The sequence below is a fragment of the Bacillus rossius genome, chromosome 11, assembly GCF_032445375.1.
Source record: "Bacillus rossius redtenbacheri isolate Brsri chromosome 11, Brsri_v3, whole genome shotgun sequence".
In the NCBI taxonomy this organism is placed as follows: domain Eukaryota; kingdom Metazoa; phylum Arthropoda; class Insecta; order Phasmatodea; family Bacillidae; genus Bacillus; species Bacillus rossius.
Window position 1 is genome coordinate 52543528 of NC_086338.1, and position 18288 is coordinate 52561815.

Consider the following 18288-nt stretch of genomic DNA (forward strand, 5'->3'; position numbering starts at 1 on the left):
TTCGGGTTCTGCGCACATTGGCTGTGGTGTTATCCAGGTGAATTCTAAACTTTTACTAAAGTACTTGATACTTGAATATTGTACTCATTTGCAGTACTTGATACGGGCGTGTATCAGTTACAAAGTAGCGGATTGATACTCTGCGACCCACCTCTAATTGAGAGCACGTGCCCGGCGTGCGCAGGATGCGGGACCTGACGGCGCACGAGAAGCACGAGTCCCAGAAGCTGCAGAAGGACCTGGACCAGAAGCGCTCGGAGGTGCAGGAGCTGACCCGCACCAAGGAGAAGCTGAGCGCTCGCGTCGACGAGCTGGAGCGCATGGTGGCCGACCTCCAGGAGCAGGTGGGAGCCGTGCCCCGCGCGCTCGGGCCATTTCAGCATTATCCAGTACATGTATTAGTACAGATTTAAGTTTTATAAATCTGTTTGCCATAGACAATTAAAAATATTAATGGCAAGCACGGAGTAACTCTCCCGTTGACTATTTACACCTATCCTTAAAACGCACCAAGTTTTATAAATATGTTGCCATAGACAATTAAAAATATTACTGGCAAACACGGGATAACTCTCCCTTAAAATGTTTCAGATTGACTATTTAGAGTGCACCTCAGAAACATTCTCAAAATAATTGGTGTTTAAATTATTGATCACCGTCTTTATTTTTTTTAACTCATGTGCGACGGTAAACACCGCTGTGCATGCAGTCACTGTTGCTGTCGCTACTCGCTACTACTTATTACAAGCATTTAGACCAACGGAACATGTTTTAAGCTTACTAAAGGCCCAAGAATCCTTGAAATCTTGTTTTACCAAGACCAAGAGGTTTTGAACCAGTAAATATTCATAGCTACTACAGATTTGACTACTCACATTTAGTGAAAGGACACACATTCAACAAAATAAAAGAACACACAATAAACACAATGTACATACAGTACACACAATGAACACACTGAACACACAATGCACACCAGCTCTTGGTGGCACACACGGCTTCTCCAAGGGGCGAGGAAACTCGCTGTCGCCGTTACCTGTTATCAGGTGTTCGCACTCATCCGGTAGTCAGTTAATCTGCTGGGTACTGAAACTTTTTTTTTTTTTAGGACAAACAGTTTCTGTAAATAAGGAATCAATCATGGAAGAATTGAAAAATTTGCTTCTTAGTTTAGCTTTGTCAGTTACTTAAATATTTATACCTTGAAGAATTTTTTGAAATTTGGGTATAATCAACTTTGTACAGAAACATTGTGGTGCACAGTAGTTGTTTTACTGTAATTGGGAATTTAAGTTTTTTACTGAAGAAGCAGAGAGCTTTCTTCCTACACTATGCCAAACTTAATTCTAACTAAGCACACGTCTGTGAATATGCCTGGCCGTTCTCTTGACATTGCATGATGATATTTAATGGTAATGCAATGCTGTTCCTTTCGAAGAACGTGATGTTACTTGCCATACCTCTAGTAGGAGATGGTGTTTGATGACGGGGGTTGTAGAGTGAGCTTGCCCGAGGGAGTGTGTTGGGGAAGAGAGCTGGTAGGCGACTGATCGGGGACGTGTGGGCGGCAGGTGGACGCCTGCCTGGGCGCAGAGGAGATGGTGCAGCAGCTGGGAGACGCCAAGCTGACCTTGGAGGACCGCGTGAAGGAGCTGGAGGAGAGTGTGGCAGACCTGGAGGCTCTGCACGACATGGACGAGAGCCTGCTGGAGGGCTGCCGCGACCTGGAGCTGGAGCTGCGGGAGGAGCTGGACATGGCAGACGCCCAGGCTCGCCAGGTGGGCGCCCGGCTCCTGCTGCTCTTTCCCACCTCCTCCCGCCTTTGCTCATATTCTCCTGATTGTCTCCACCTTTTCCGACCTTTGCTCACCTTCTCCTGCCTTTTTCCACCTTCTGCCGTTTCCCATATTCTCCTGATTGTCTCCACCTTTTCCGACCTTTGCTCACCTTCTCCTGCCTTTTTCCACCTTCTGCCGTTTCCCATATTCTCCTGATTGTCTCCACCTTTTCCGACCTTTGCTCACCTTCTCCTCCCTTTTTCCACCTTCTGCCATTTCCCATATTCTCCTGATTTTTCCCACCTTTTCCGACCTTTGCTCACCTTCTCCTACCTTTTTCCACCTTCTGCCATTTCCCATATTCTCCTGATTTTTCCCACCTTTTCCGACCTTTGCTCACCTTCTCCTGTCTTTTTCCACCTTCTGCCATTTCCCATATTCTCCTGATTTTTTCCACCTTTTCCGACCTTTGCTCACCTTCTCCTACCTTTTTCCACCTTCTGCCATTTCCCATATTCTCCTGATTTTCCCCACCTTTTCCAACCTTTGGTCACCTTCTCCCACTCTTCTGTCTTTTCCTACTTTTTTCTGCCTTCTCCCACCATTTCCGGAATTTTCCCACGTTTTCCCTACCTTCTCCCATATCCTATCACCTTTTACCACCTTTTAAAACATCCTCCCACATTATCCTGCCTTTACTCGCCTTATCCTGCCTTTTCTCACCTTCTTCCACCTTCTTCCACCTTCTCCCACATTTTCTCATCTTTTCCCATGTTTTCCTACCTTCTCCTACTTTCTACTACATTCTGCAGTCTTCTCCTCCTCCTGCCTTCTTGCTGGCATTTTGGCAGGATGTCTGTGGGTCATGAAAGTCCCAAAAATCACAAAAAAAAAGTAAGGAAACTGGACTGGTCATGGAAGTCGTGAAAAAGTCAGTAAATACCTAAGCAGCAACGGTGGGTGCCACACGATTTTAATTTCCAGCAGTCGCTTGCTAACTTGCTTTTTGAGTTTTGATATAAGGTTCTAAGAAAGTTCAATATGAGATAGCCCTTCAGATTTAAAACAAGATACAAGGGAGATGAAAAAATATGTGTTCTGGGCATTTGTCAGCAAATAAACTTCAGGACTCTGCAAATTACATTAAGTGAGCTTAAGTAAAATAAGTCCTATCGTCTTAAATGTCTGCCTCTGGGTTTTACTTTTAAGAATCAATCCAATCTCAACAGTGCCGAGTGAGCTCCACTTGCGTGTGTTTGGTAAGCTTTCACCTCAGATTTCAAAACAAAAATTTGCCCGTTCAGCTGCATTAGATTCTGGCCAGTATTGAATTAAATTTTGCTCCTCAGTTTAAGGCGAGACTTTTCATTGGTCGAGGCACAAAATACGTGGTGTTGTCCGTTACCATGCTTAATGGTAAACCATAAATTTGAAAAACACTTTTGAGTCAAGAGAGCAATAACATCTTGGGATCATTCTCTCCCCTCTAAGGCTGTACGAGTTTGAACACTGCAGATGTTGCAGTGTCGGTTCCATCTTGCCGTGTTGCCCCTCGTCACCAACAGCAAGCTAGGGCTTGGCAGAAGTGGAGGTAGTGGAGAGTGTAGCGAGGTCTTGGCAGAAGTGAGAGTTCGGGGGAGAGTGTAGCGAGGCCGTGGCTGGCGCTGGGTGCAGGCGATGCGGGAGAAGGAGGCGGCTCTGGAGACGCTGGCGGACCGCGAGCAGACCATCCTGAAGTTCCGGGAGCTGGTGCAGCGGCTGCAGGAGGCGCTGCAGGAGCTGAGGCAGCAGCAGGAGTCGGCCCAGCCGGCCTCCGCCCTGCCCGACATGCTGGACTTCAAGGTGCTGACAAACAACCTCATAGACCAGGAATTCATCGTAGACCGTAGCAATCAGATTGCCATCAAACAAATGACATAAACAAACACAGAACCACAGAGAAAAAAAAAACTGCATTTGATAATAATAAATTGTAGATTAAGACAATATATCCTTGTAAAAAAAGATTTTTTTTAACGAAAGGGAAAAAAAAAAAACGTTTGCCATCCAATAAATGGTGATTGTTGTTAAAAAAAGAACTTCTGACAAGCAAAAAAAAAAAGGAAAAATAGCCGAAGTAACACGATTCAAACACGAAGGATGACAAAAAAAGTCAGCCTTACATCTTGAGGTCTGGCCCATCCCTTGTTCAGGCGAGAGACTGCTGTTGACTGATGTGTTATGTCGTTTGTAAATATTGGTGACTCTTGTTAGGCAGAGGCAAAGTCCATTTATTTTCATAAAGCTCTTTACAAGTGTTTTCAGATGTATTTTTTCTGTACCTCCGTGGTATTTACTCTTTTTTATGGAAAAACATAAGAGATTCTGAAATTCTGTAAATTCAGTAAATCTGTGAACAGCATGTTCTGTTGAGTCCCTGGTTCTGCCACATTCAGGGAGAGTTTTTGGAGGAAACTAAAGGGAGAGAGTACAGATCAAGAGGGTGTGTACTTGGCAGAGGCTACACTGGCTCTGAATAGAGATATTGCACTCGGGGTAGATATTTTCCTTTGCTGTGTTACCTTGTGAACAGCTCTGAAGTAGGTACTGAGTGTTCCCAAGTGTTAAATTTGCAGATATGATATCTTTGTAACATTTTAGTCAATGATCCATTTTTTTTTTGGAATGTAAATGTTTACCAAACTGCAAGAACCCTGTGAATGTGAAAACAAAAATTTCCATTCTTTGTTTGATCATACATCCTTTAATTCATAGAAACATGTATTTACATATTGTGTGTTATTTATCTGTTTGGTATTCAAGTCAACAACCGCTCAGCTTAATTAATGGGTACCGATCATTTAGCTATGCAAAAATGTTGATTGTTGATTGTGAATGCATGATGTGTTTCAGAAAATGTTTGAAGAGTCGAAGGCGCACACCAGGGCCATAGACTTGGAGCTGCGTCGCATCGACGTCCAACAGTCGAACCAGCACGTGCAGTACCTCACGGCTTACATGCCGGATTCCTTCATGAGCCGAGGAGGTAAATAATGTACATATTTCATATACTGCTTTGTTTCTGTTATTGTAATTAGTGATGCACAGATTATACTTTGCCGATTACGATTACCGATTACCGATTATTACACTAATAATTGCAATTACAGATTACGATTACCGATTATCGTTTTTTGCGTAAAGTTGAAATAAAAAAAACAAAGTCTTTTACTAAATATTCCTACTTGAACGCCTTTTTATTGAAATATTGTAATCAGAATTTTATGTATTACTGCACTAGGATATGTAGTTGTAGATATAATAATTATTTTTCTTTAAAATGCACACAAATAAAACTCTCTAAATTTTTTTACACCTCAACTTGTAAAATAACTAAAATATAATGTAGCTTGAGAGTCCACTGTTGGTTGGAAGAGTTTAGAAATTATAATGCATGTACGTAATACCAAACACACTTCTATCTAGTGCGTCCTGCAATTAGTGTCCAAGCGAACAGAAAACATTGAACCCTGGGCTCCAAATAATGCAGAAGGTTTTTTAAACTTTTCCTTCTAGGAGATCCTGGGAAAAAAAAAAAAAATATATATATGTATGTATATGTGTGAATAGTTATAATGTTTACTAAATATGTTACGTCCTTTGGTAAAAGAGGACAGAGTGCTGGAGTACCAACTACTATTGTACAGTCCTTGTAAAAATGCATAAATAAAGACTTTTTAATTTGAATTTGATTTGAGGGGGTGTGTGCTCATTCTACCTCGCTGATGCACGAGTGTAAAAAATTTGAGTTTAGAATTACAGTCAACTCTCAGTCATTAGGGCCCGGATTATCCGGTTTTCAGGTTTCCGTGCTTAAACTTAGTTTAATCGTAAGTTTGTTATTTTCTGTAGCTGTCAGAGATCTGGCATAGCTCCTGCGCAAATCTTTACTTGGCCGTTCAGTATTTTCAACCACCCTGTCGCTGTGCCAGAAAACTGTTCAGTCCAACCCTTTGTGTCTCCCATCGCCTCAGATGTCACACTTGCCTGTCTGATGGTTTAGATCAACCTCAAATGTCAGGTAATGAAAATTTGGCCAGTTGCACGGTTTGTAGGTCTGTCAGCACGTGAATGTTGAACTACAGTACTCCTGACCGCTGCATTTGTTAGGGTCTATGGCGCAGATAGTAAAGCTCATGTTATGAGGTGCCTTTTAGATGAGGCAGCACAAGTATTACGTATTCATCACTGAATCAGTATCTCAACTATTGTCTTTATTTAGATGAAGGGTTGTTTAATGTATCTCTACCTTGTCAACCATATTAAAGTTGTAATTGATTGCAAGATGCAGTCACTAGCACAGCCAAAATTTGAGATGAATCATTCACTGTTCATTGTGTCTGAGATCACCAGCGACTTGCTCTGCCCCGCAGTCGATTCAAGTATTCGTATTGGGGCTCTCTCTAACTTGTGGATCCGCATTTCGACGTGCCTGCACCTATTGATATCCTTCGTTGTGCCGATGTCCGTGCACGCAGTTGTATGTGTGGGGGGCCTAGAGCTAGGCGAATGAATTACCAGCGGTGCTGGAACGTGAATCGGCTGGGTTCTGATCGGTGAATCGCCAGAATCTCTCATCCCTTTTGGAACCTCAACACACGACTGTTACAATACACATACGCAACTATTCCTATAATAATAAGTAGGGACCGGAAAAATTTGCGGGTTCAACGACCTCCAGGATGAACTTCATAGTTCCACGTACACTCGGTCAAACGTCACCCCTCTCATTGGCTGCTGTCTTGCGGAAGGTGTCCCGACCTAGCGGCCTGGTGATTCGACACGGCTTGGGACGGGTGTTTTCTCGCCGGCCCGGAGTCGTCCACAGGCGAGTTGTGAGCCCAATGGCAGAGGGGCAGCACTGAGGTACAACTATTTGAATTTCAGGCTGTCATGAAAAATGAATCGGCGAATTTTTCCGGTCTCTGACGATAGGAGATGTTCCCTCGTGGGACACGGGCGAGTGTGTGTGGCCGGTCGCGTGCGTGCAGGCGACCACGACGCCGTGCTGGCGCTGCTGCTCGTGCCGCGCATGCTGTGGAAGGTGGAGCTGCTGCTGGCGCAGCTGCGCGACAAGTTCCCGGAGGTGAACCGCGTGGACCGCGCGGCCGTCGTGGGGGGCCACGCCGTGCAGCAGTCCGCCTTCAAGTCCCGCCTCTCCTACCTCCTGCTCTCGCTGCAGGTCTGTCACAAGTCGCCTCTACCACCGTGTTGCTGAGGGAAACCACTCCAGTGTAATAAAACAAAACGCGAGTTTACGCCCACAATCACCTCTGTCAACTCTGCCAGGGGCGTAGCCAGGGGGGGTGTGGGGTTTTAGGGGTTCAAACATCCCCCCCCCCCCTTTAGCACCAAATCTTTAATTAATTTCTTATTCATCACTCAAAAACAAAATTCATATTAAAATTAATAAAAATTTTTTTACCATTACAATATTTAAATTTAAGTACCGAAAACTGCTAAAATAGCACTATTTTACACCTTAAAATCGAAATGGACCCACCGCTTTAATACGGGGGAAGGGGGGGGGGGCATGCTTCTTAACCACCCCCCCCCCATACACAAATCCCGGCTACGCCACTGAACTCTGCCACCGTGTTGCCGAGGGAAACCACTCCAGTGTAGTAAAACGCGAGTTTCGGCCCACCACAAGTTAACTTAAGGCTCAGTCTCATTTTTATGAGATTACTTTGATTTATAGGGCTATTCCTGTAAATTTAACTCGATAGCTGCCATACATTTTATTCTTCGTCACCAATTATTTTCATTAGATATTTACCAAGTGGTTTCATGTAATGGATACTTGTATGACATTCTACAGCTCGTAAATAACACTTTAGTAAATATCTGGTAAAATAACTTGAGACCAAACTTAAAATGCGAGAGAACTTTTGAGATAAATATATGTACTGGAATAGCCCATAATAACAAGGAAAAGAAGTTACAAAATTGCATTTGAGGTTTGAGGCAAAGTCTTAGGAATAATCTCAATCTGTTAGATCAAGAACCGACGGATAAGAGTAATGTGTATAGGATTATAATCTGATTAAGGTTGAAATAAGTAAACATCTGTAGCCTCAAAAGATGACATTAAGTGAGCCCCGTGGGTAGTGACTGATTGTTTCATCGGTGGGAGGATTAGGAATACCCCGAGAAGACACACCAGCCCTCGGTAGTTTCTACCTCGTTTCCAAGTGTGAATATTTGGGTGTGATCATGCAGTGGATGGAAACTGCCTGTTGTTTTCTAGGCCAGTGGGCTAAATGCAAAACCGCCTAAGCCTGCCATCGTCATCAGACGTGAACCGGAGTGACAATCTGGAACGATGAAAGAAGGGAAAGTAGTGGTGGCAGTCTTCGAAGAATCTTTAGGAAACTTCGTTTGCCGGAGCTCCCACCAAGGTTAACTGGGTTTGATTTCCAGCAAGGTTCAAGCTGTGCATTTATAAGTGTGGAAACACGGCCGATGTGATCTTTAGCTGGTGGGTTTTGCGGGGACAGTCCCATTAGCAGACATTGCATCGCAGCCCCAGTCGATAATCTGTAGTGACCTCTGCCGTGTGTCGTGTGGTATTTCCAGCAAGGTTCAAGCTGTGCATTTATAAGTGTGGAAACACGGCTGATGTAATCTTTAGCTGGTGGGTTTTTTTTTTGGGACATTCCCATTAGCAGACATTGCATCGCAGCCCCAATCAATAACACAGGCCTGCATTTTTCGAATTTTTGAAAATTGTTTCACATTTGGTGGCTGAACTTTATATTTTTAAGTGTGCTGAATCCAAATATGACCATGGTTTTTTTCCATCACGTAAGGTTTTCCTACAAAATGCAAATAAAAATTAGGAGAAATAATACAATTTTATAAATGATCAAGAAACTTCACTTTATTTTTATTTATCATAAAATTTATTGTTCATAAATCACTTAGAGCGCTTTTAACACCATTTACTGTATGATATGACCAATTTGTATGTTTATTCGTCTTCATTATGCCTCATTCTCTTCTTTTTGAAGCTCCTTTTATGGCTTTCTCGTTTGTAGACTTTGTCCGGTAAGTCCCTCTTCAGCATCCAACAGTAGTCAGCAATCATAGTAATGTTCCATCGACCTTGATACCTCCTTTCCATTTCTTTCACGTCTTGGTGAAATCTTTCACCCTGTTCCTCACTCACAGCTCCTAGGTTTTGTGGGAAGTAGTCAAGATGGGAATTCAGGAAGTGAAGTTTTAAACTCATCGAACAACCCAGATTTTTCAGTTTAGTCAGCATATTCTCTACAATGAACATGTAGTTAGGGTCCTTATAATTTCCTAGAAACTTGGTTATTACCTCTTTCAAAGAAAGCCAAGCCTCTTTTTCTGTTATATTCATTTTCGTCTCAAACACATCATCTTTCATCAACTTACGAATATCAGGGCCGACAAAAATGCCCTCTTTCAATTTCGCCTCAGACAATCCTGGAAACTTTTCTCCCAAGTATTTGAAACACGGGCCATCTTTTGGCAATGCTTTGACGAATTGCTTCATAATACCCAATTTAATGTGGAGTGGGGGCAGAAGAACTTTCTCTGGTTCGACAAGATTTTCTCTTAACACGTTTTTAACTCCTGGTACTAATGCTTCTCTTCTTGGCCACTAATCCAATGTGAACTTTTGTCTCTACTGTCCCATTCACATATAAAGCATGGGAATTTTGTGTACCCTCCCTGCTGTCCCAGTAACATCGAGATCACTTTTAAATCTCCACAAATCGTCCACATATGTTCATTATAATTAATCTTTGACAATATCATTTCTAAATTTTCATAACGCTCTTTCAAGTAAACAGAGTGGGCTACTGGTACTGATGCATACTTATTACCATTGTGCAGAAGTACGCCTTTAAAACTTCTCTTTGACGAGTCAAGGAAAAGACGCCATTCATTGCTATTATACTCAATATTAAACATACCCATTAACGCTGTTATATTATGGCAGTAAACCAGTTCCTCATGCTGAGTGAAGAATGGAGTGAAATGTTTTTCACGGTTTCTGTACCAGTAGAAAGAAGTACCTGGAGCTAATAAATTTTTTTCTTTCAGTCGAGAAGATAGCAACTCAGCAGATTCTTTAGATAAACTTAAATCCCTGATCAAATCGTTCAATTCACATTGGGAAAACAGTTGAGGTTCACTTTGAGGTATATAGAATTCTTCATCACCTGAAACAGTGATTTCTTCTTCAGATGTTTCTGGTAGTGATATATCATCTAATGACTTTGGAGCAACGGGTACTGGAATATCTGGACCATGGGGAACAGGACGCATAGCACTCTGAATATTTGGATAAAAAATCTGTTTCTTATTAATCAAATTGTAACCTTGAATATCGCAAGAACAAAAATAGCAATCATCTGAATGATTACGAGGCTCTCTCCAGATCATGGGGATTCCAAATCGGAAAGATTTTTTCTTACCTTGGGTCCACTGACGAAGTTCTTCTACACAAATAGAACACACTTTATGTGGTGCCCACGATTTGTCTTGGTCCCCTAGCTTCATACCAAAATAGGCAAAATACGCTGTTTTCACAAAATCAGTAATATTTCTCTGTTGTTTTTTCACAATAAAACTTCCACAAATATAACAAAACTTATCAGGAGAAACACGACATCCTCTGGAGGTCATTTTATAAATAAATAAATAAGTCAGTGGTCAAAAAAACAAAAAACACACACAAACATAACCAAGAGAAAATTAGATTTTATACGACTGTAAGACCACGTTAACTGTGTCAACACCAAGGGAACCTTCTTCTTCTACCTTGATAGTTATGGCCTTGGGGGGTACCTGTTCAGCCAGAAATGAGCGTGTCCTTATACGAAGCTTTTTTTTCTTTTATCATATCTTATCAATAAAATCTCTGTACAATTCGTCCATATTCGAATCATTATCATGCCCTAATCAATCAATTTGTAGCTTGTAAATAACACCCATGCCTTACCCGGGACTCGAACCCAGAACCCCTCGCACCGTAAGCCGGTGTGCATCCGACTACGCTACGGAGGTCGGCACACCAAGGGAAGAATGATAGAAGGAAAGTAAGAAGTGCTATGAACGAGAAGGACAGAACATGAAAAATCCTGTTAGAACCTGATTGAACATGTTCTTGGCTGTCTGGCGGCCAAGAACCTCTTCACCCTGGCTGCTCTCATTCCTCTACCGAAAGTCATCTTTATCACCTGCTCTTGAACTTTAATGCTTTTATACCAGAAATCTTTAAAACAATTAAAACTAATTAGACCCCGCAATTATAATTATAAATATACAAAATCAGAAAACATTAGTGTATGCATTTACTCCTGAGGGGAAAATTGTAATATAACAATTGTACGGTAAGTATATTTTGTAAAAAAACTGTACGTGATGGACTTTTTAAAATATTTTTCCTGAATTGAGCACACTAAAATACTTAAGAATCACCCTTTAAATTCCAAACAATTTTTTCATTGCAGGCCTGTGTAATCTGTAGTGACCTCTGCCGTGTGTCGTGTGGTATTTCCAGCAAGGTTGAACCTGTGCATTTGTAAGTGTGGAAACACGGCCGGTGTGATCCTTAGCTGGTGGGTTTTGCGGGGACAGTCCCATCCCAGCGCCAGCCGACAGTTGCGCCGTGTTTTGTGTGGTCCAGACGGTACTGCACCAGCTGGTGGCGGGCATGAACACCTGCGCCCCCGCCACGCTGCTCAAGGTGGGGGGCAGCTACCCCGACATGGCGGTCCAGGAGAAGGTGCTGGACTCGCTGCTGGAGCTCCACCGCAGGGACCAGCTGGACGAGACTGTAGAGCTCCAGCAGTTGGAGCGCAGCCTGCACTACTTCTGCAGCGTGCTGCCGGCGCTGCTGGGGCCCGAGGCGCGCGCGGACCAGGCCTGCCTCGTGGCGGACTGCTGCCTCGCCCTCGCCGCTGCCTGCGACAACGTGCGCGTGCAGGCGCTCGGGCTGCGGGCCCTGATGCAGGTACCCGCTTCGCTTCCCCTCCTGCTGGCCAGGTACTCCTCTTCACTTCCCCTTCTGCTGGCCAGGTACTCCTCTTCACTTCCCCTTCTGCTGGCCAGATACTCCTCTTCACTTCCCCTTCTGCTGGCCAGGTACTCCTCTTCACTTCCCCTTCTGCTGGCCAGGTACTCCTCTTCACTTCCCCTTCTGCTGGCCAGGTACTCCTCTTCACTTCCCCTTCTGCTGGCCAGGTACTCCTCTTCACTTCCCCTTCTGCTGGCCAGGTACTCCTCTTCACTTCCCCTTCTGCTGGCCAGGTACTCCTCTTCACTTCCCCTTCTGCTGGCCAGGTACTCCTCTTCACTTCCCCTTCTGCTGGCCAGGCACTCCTCTTCACTTCCCCTTCTGCTGGCCAGGTACTCCTCTTCGCTTCCCCTCTTGCTGGCCAGGTACTCCTCTTCGCTTCCCCTCCTGCTGGCCAGGTACTCCTCTTCACTTCCCCTTCTGCTGGCCAGGTACTCCTCTTCGCTTCCCCTCCTGCTGGCCAGGTACTCCTCTTCACTTCCCCTTCTGCTGGCCAGGTACTCCTCTTCGCTTCCCCTCCTGCTGGCCAGGTACTCCTCTTCGCTTCCCCTCCTGCTGGCCAGGTACTCCTCTTCACTTCCCCTTCTGCTGGCCAGGTACTCCTCTTCGCTTCCCCTCCTGCTGGCCAGGTACTCCTCTTCACTTCCCCTTCTGCTGGCCAGGTACTCCTCTTCACTTCCCCTTCTGCTGGCCAGGTACTCCTCTTCACTTCCCCTTCTGCTGGCCAGGTACTCCTCTTCACTTCCCCTTCTGCTGGCCAGGTACTCCTGTGCCCGTCGCCCGGTGCTTTACCGACCTACCCGCTGCCCGTCTGGTCGGTGCTCTTCCGGAGTTAAGATTACACCATCAAGGTAGTCGAGGCCACAGAAACAAAACCCTTCCAAGTATCTTCTCTTTCAGTGGGAAACGCAAATGCCCTGTTTGCAGGTAACACACCTAATTCCAAGTGAGGAATCGCGTGCGGATCTGCACGTACTCGAGAAGTGCACGAATGTTGAATAGCGGTGAACGTATCGGTGGGTGTCGTGGACATTATGTCTATTACCGATAATTTAATATTAAAATTTATAAAATTTTTACCAATACAATATTTAAATTTAAGTACCGAAAACTGCTGAAATAGCACTATTTTACTACTACTTGCTCGCTGTAGGAAAGGTTTCGATGGAGATTAAAAACTGACGAAAACTAGCTTCCACTGCGCAGCTTAGTTTCCACCCCCCCCAGCCCTTCTTTGCGACGGAGAATTTCCGTCACTCCCCTCTCTGTTGCGAAGAAGGAAGTGGCGAACCTAACTTCCGCAGTAGAAGCTAGTTTTCGTCAGTTTTTAATATCCATCAAAACCTTTCCTACAGCGAGCCAGTAGTACTTCCCCTTCTACTGGCTTCGTTGGTGCTCCAGGTACTCCTGTGCCCATTGCTCGGTACTTTACCGATCGTAGGTAGCTGATCTACCTGCTGTGCATCTGGTTGATGCTCTTTCAGTGGGAAACGCAAATGCCTTGTTTGCAGGTAACTTACCATTGTGTAATACACCTAATTCCGAGCAAGGAATCACATGCGGATCTGCACGTTCTTGAGAAGTGCACGAATGTTGAATAGTGGTGAACGTATCGTGGGTGTTGTGGACATTATGTCTATTACTGATAATTGTGAAAGCCTTGTTTGTAGGTAACTTACCCATTGTGAAATACACCCAATTCCAAGTAAGGAATCACGTGCGGATCTGCACGTTCTTGAGAAGTGCACGAATGTCGAATAGTGGTGAACGTAACGGTGGGAGTTGTGGACAGTATGTTTGCGATGGTGGTAGGTACTGCTCATGCAGGCAGGAGTGTCCGTCCCCCCACGTGGCGTGTGGCGTGTGGTCGCAGGCGGGCCAGGAGGGCGGGGACATGGGGCTGCTCATGCAGCACCTGGTCACCGCCGCGGAGACCGTCGCCCAGCAGCTGAAGGTGATCCGGCGCGGCCTCCCGCACGACCGGAGCATCTCCCAGCTGGGCCTCCCGGCGTCGCTGCCCGACAGGCTGCAGCAGTGCAGCCAACACGCGGCCCGCGTCATGCGGTCCCTGCTCGACACGGTCAGGGCCAGCCTGCACCACGTGGCCACCAGCGGAGGTCGGTGCCGGCCTGTGTTCCTTCAGGAGTCAATATTGCAGATGCTCCTAAATACCATTTGTCAGCCATCTCATGTTTCATAAACCATAATACATCTAATGCATGCGTTTAGAAGTACAGTAGAACCTCATTTTTACATATTTCAAAGGACCAGGAAAAAAATATGTAAAAACCGGGAAAATGCAAAATGAGGGAAATGTTCAAATTTTTTTTATCATCTCACTATATGGGAAATAAGAAAATATATACCACACTAAATAATATGTCAGAGATGGTTATGTTTGTATATATTAACTAGAACTTCACTATCTCACATAATTAAAATTATAAATATATCCAATATCGCCGTTCTTCATTATTGCCGAAAGTTAAACATGAAAATCGCTGTTCTTGTGTAAGAGATGAGAATGTTGAAGCATCTTGATATAGCCACTTGGTGCTGAAATTTTGTAACACAATTGATTTTTGAACTTTGTATTTAATTATGTGTTAAAGTTTTATTAATTTCAAATTTTTGAGAAATAATACTATAAACCAATCGCTACTGCCATCAATGTAATTGTTTACGTTGAGGAATAGAAGTTAAATTGCCATTGCATTGTTTGGATATTCATTGCAGCCATTTGACTTTTCAGAATGTTTCTAATGTAGTAAAACGAACATAGCCGAATATGCACGAAGAGGCCATATTTATAGGAAACTCGTACGTTGCTTAAAATGTATTTTAATAATGGAACAGTAATTCGCTCTTTTGTGTATTTAAAATGTGAGTTTTCACCTTTATTTTCATGCATAATACATTTAAGATTAAAGGGGAACGCTAAGAAAAGTACTTATTAATTTTCATGTTTATGTCACCATACGTTTGGTTCATGGCCGTATGGTATACAATAGCACGTGGCACAAAAAAAATTTGTTTACAATGGCGAACGAAGCTGTGATGACCATACACTCACGCAGTAACGCTTAATAATAAATTAAACTTCACGCTATTCATTTTGAGAATTTATTGTTTTTTCTAAATTTTCTGATGGTTTGCCACAAAATACAGCACTAATTCTATGTAAACAGTGGGAAATGCTTTTGCACAAGGCGGGAAAAGAATGCATTATTAGTATAGGGAAATTGACAGTGCATGTAAAAAAATACGTTAATCGCGGGAATTAGTATATCGCGGGTACGTAAAAATGAGGTTCTACTGTAGTTGCAAATGAAGACATTAACAACAATAAAAAAAATTTTAATTTATTTTGTCGATATTATAATTTGAAAGAAAAAAAATATTTTAGTTGTGATTCTGAAAATTTTTAGTAGGTTACATTTATGCTAACTGTAATGTTAGTTATGTAACGGTCAATTATGTGGCAGATAAAGTAAATCACATTGAGTTATCCACCAAGCTTCTATGAGCTGATGTGAGCTGTGTGGTACTCACTTGTCTAATTGTTAATGTAGAGGCTGTATTCAGAGGTAAATGCAACTGATTATGTTCACAGAGGCGGACATCGGCATATCCCACGACAAGCTGAAGGAGCTCGGCCAGGCGGCCATCGACCAGGTGTACGAGCAGGACGATCGCTCGCCGATCGAGTGCGTGAAGAACTCTATCAGCTACATCCTGGGGGAGGTCGCCACGTTGATGCAGACCATGCAGGAGGCGGAGTTCGACATCGTCAACCTCAAGGCCGAAGAGAAGGTAGCGCATACTGTACTTACTACCCCCTTTCTCCCGCACCATTTTGTTATGATTCATCTATAAGATGATCTCAATTTTTATCTATTCCAAGACAGGGTGAGAGGAGGCTCAAGACTAAGAATGAAAGACAATTCAATATAGAGACTTGATTTACTGTCACGTACCGTTACAGTGTTAGCTGTCACCTAATTCCGACAATGATCGGGGAGCCTCGCTACCACACCTCGGCAGGTTCCTTACCCACGCTGTGCAGGGTCGCGCTCGCGGCAGGTTCTCGACGACCAAGGCGCTCCGTGGTTCCGATGTCGCGACTTCAGCCGTCCAGTCGCCGGTGACCAGAAGAAGCCCCTTCTCGACGGTGGCTGTCGTTTTTATCCTTCTGTCCGCGTCCGTGTTGATGTTCCGTGTTGTCCCCTTTTCTCTCGCAGCGGCGGTCGGCCGTCTGCGACCCGCGTCGCTGTTTCGCTGGCGGTGTTGAAATTGCTGACACCTCGTGTTTGACTCAGGGCGAGCCTCGAAGCCGCTTGCCAGAGTGCTCAGAGCGAGTCATAACAATTTGCTCCCTTCGTTACTAGGCATCAAGTGCAGGGCTCTCTGTCGGACGGGCGGTGGCGGAGAGGTCTCGGTGTGTCTTGTGGGTGACGGCGGTCCTCTGCTCTGTCGCCAGCCCACGCCGCCGATCGTGGTTCGGGCGCTGACGGTGAAGAAGGAGCTGGAAGAGACCAAGAACCTGAAGCACAAGCTGGAGATGAAGGAGAGCGACATCAAGGTACGCAGCGTCTCTCGCTCTGCGCCCAGTTCGAGCCGAGCTCTACGAGTTGACGTAGCTTTGGCATGACGCGCGGCCTGCCTACATCCTCTATGTTGTGTGGAAAAAAATGAAGATATTTCTTTCCACACTAAAAAATTTTTATTCAGCAGCTAGAGCTGTGCCATAGTAGTATTTATTTGTGTTATTTCTCCCCTCCCCCATCCCCCTACACACTTTAAATGTGTATGGTTTATAAAAAATATATATAAATTTTAATAGTAAATATTATTTTCTGTGTATCAAGTTAAAGAAACAATTGCATGCTCTTGCTCCTGATCCCAATTCCAAAAATCCAGTGTCTTCCCCCATTGAATCCCGTCCCAAAGTAAAAATGCCATTCCCGTCCACCTGTAATTAAAAATTTAACTTTTTTTTTCCAATGAACTTCGTATCTTACGGGAAAAAGCTAATCACTCCAAATGAAATTAACTCTAGAAAAATCTCTTGGTAACAATATTTTTTTAAAAATGTTATTGTGCCCTTGGTCTGAATTCTCCATCGGCCCGGATGAGGGCGGTAGTCCAGCAATAGGGCAGGTGGGTTCCGGCCGGACGGCGCTGAGCGAGGGTGGTTGGCCGGACGGCGCTGAGCGAGGGTGGTTGGTCGGACAGGAGCTGAAGCTGTCGCTGAAGCAGAAGCAGGAGGAGCTGAGCGAGATGACGATACGCAAGGAGCTGGCCGAGAAGAAGCTGGGCAGCCTCAACAAGGACAATGAGCTGACCATCGAGAAGCTGCAGGTGCGTCTCAGCAGGGCCGTTCTCGGCATCTCGGCATCGGTGGTGCGGGCACCACCGGGAAAACACTTCTCTCATAAATTAATCAAAATAAATTGCGTTTTAGAGCAATTTCCCTAACAAAAACCTAAAAAAAAATTTTATTCTTTTTAAATATTTAAAAAAAAAAGATCAAACATTAATAATAAATAAATGAACTATAAGATAATAAATTAAAATAATTAATAACTATTTAGGTAGTCAAAATAATTATTAATCAATAACATTGCTTCGAAAAATCATATTTTTTTTAAAAAAAAGTCATCAATGTATATCCTCTCTAACATGCAATATTAAGTTTTTTTCAAATTAAAAATTAACATTTCAATTTTAAGTAATCACTAGTAACTGCAAGATAAAAACATGTATGTAAGAAATAAGCTCATTTTACTTAGATTTAATTAAAAAAAAGTACTTACTATCCCAAACAATCATTCTTGAATTAAAGTTACCGAATTATTTTTGAGGTGTTAATTTTTGAGTCAAAATTTTGTGAAAATTGCCGAGATTAATTTGTTTTTATAGTTACATTTTGAGTGCTAAGTGGTGTATTGATTTGCGTTTTGGTGTCGTGGTGTTTGTGTCGGCGTGCATCGCGGTGTTGTCATGCGGGAGGAAGATCGCGGGAGCGTGTGCGTGTTGCGCAGCGCAAGCTGGACGATGCGCAGCAGCTCTTGCGGCGCAAGGAGAAGGAGTTCGAGGAGACCATGGACCACCTGCAGGCGGACATCGACTCGCTGGAGAGCGAGCGCGGGGAGCTCAAGGAGAAGCTGAAAGGCTACTCCAAGAAGGCGCTGGACGGCGGTGGCGGCAAGGCGCCAGGTACCTCCTGCCCGTCGGAGCTCTGACGCCCTTGCATCCGTGCCCGCGGGGGCCCCGGGGCGGTAGGGCCTATCGGCTAAGAGCGCTGGGTTGAGAAAGAAAAGGGGGGGGGGGGGGGGAAACCCCTTTGCACGGCATAATCATGTCCTTCACAACCACATCTGTGTTCTTTCGATGGTTCTCGCAAAGGGAAAA

The 18288-nt window shown here is 44.2% G+C and overlaps 1 protein-coding gene across 6 annotated transcripts in view; it reads left to right on the top strand.

Moving 5' to 3' along the window:
* Positions 1-18288, top strand: part of LOC134536981 (dynactin subunit 1) — a 58606-nt gene that overhangs the window by 31109 nt on the left and 9209 nt on the right. For all 6 annotated transcript variants that reach the window (XM_063377102.1, XM_063377104.1, XM_063377105.1 and 3 more), the window contains 11 exons: positions 185-344; positions 1572-1778; positions 3453-3620; positions 4671-4803; positions 6809-6999; positions 11485-11811; positions 13748-13991; positions 15488-15687; positions 16355-16456; positions 17110-17235; positions 17919-18093. In XM_063377102.1, coding sequence (XP_063233172.1) covers positions 185-344; positions 1572-1778; positions 3453-3620; positions 4671-4803; positions 6809-6999; positions 11485-11811; positions 13748-13991; positions 15488-15687; positions 16355-16456; positions 17110-17235; positions 17919-18093 — 2033 coding nt within the window. The remainder of the gene's footprint in view (positions 1-184; positions 345-1571; positions 1779-3452; positions 3621-4670; positions 4804-6808; positions 7000-11484; positions 11812-13747; positions 13992-15487; positions 15688-16354; positions 16457-17109; positions 17236-17918; positions 18094-18288) is intronic.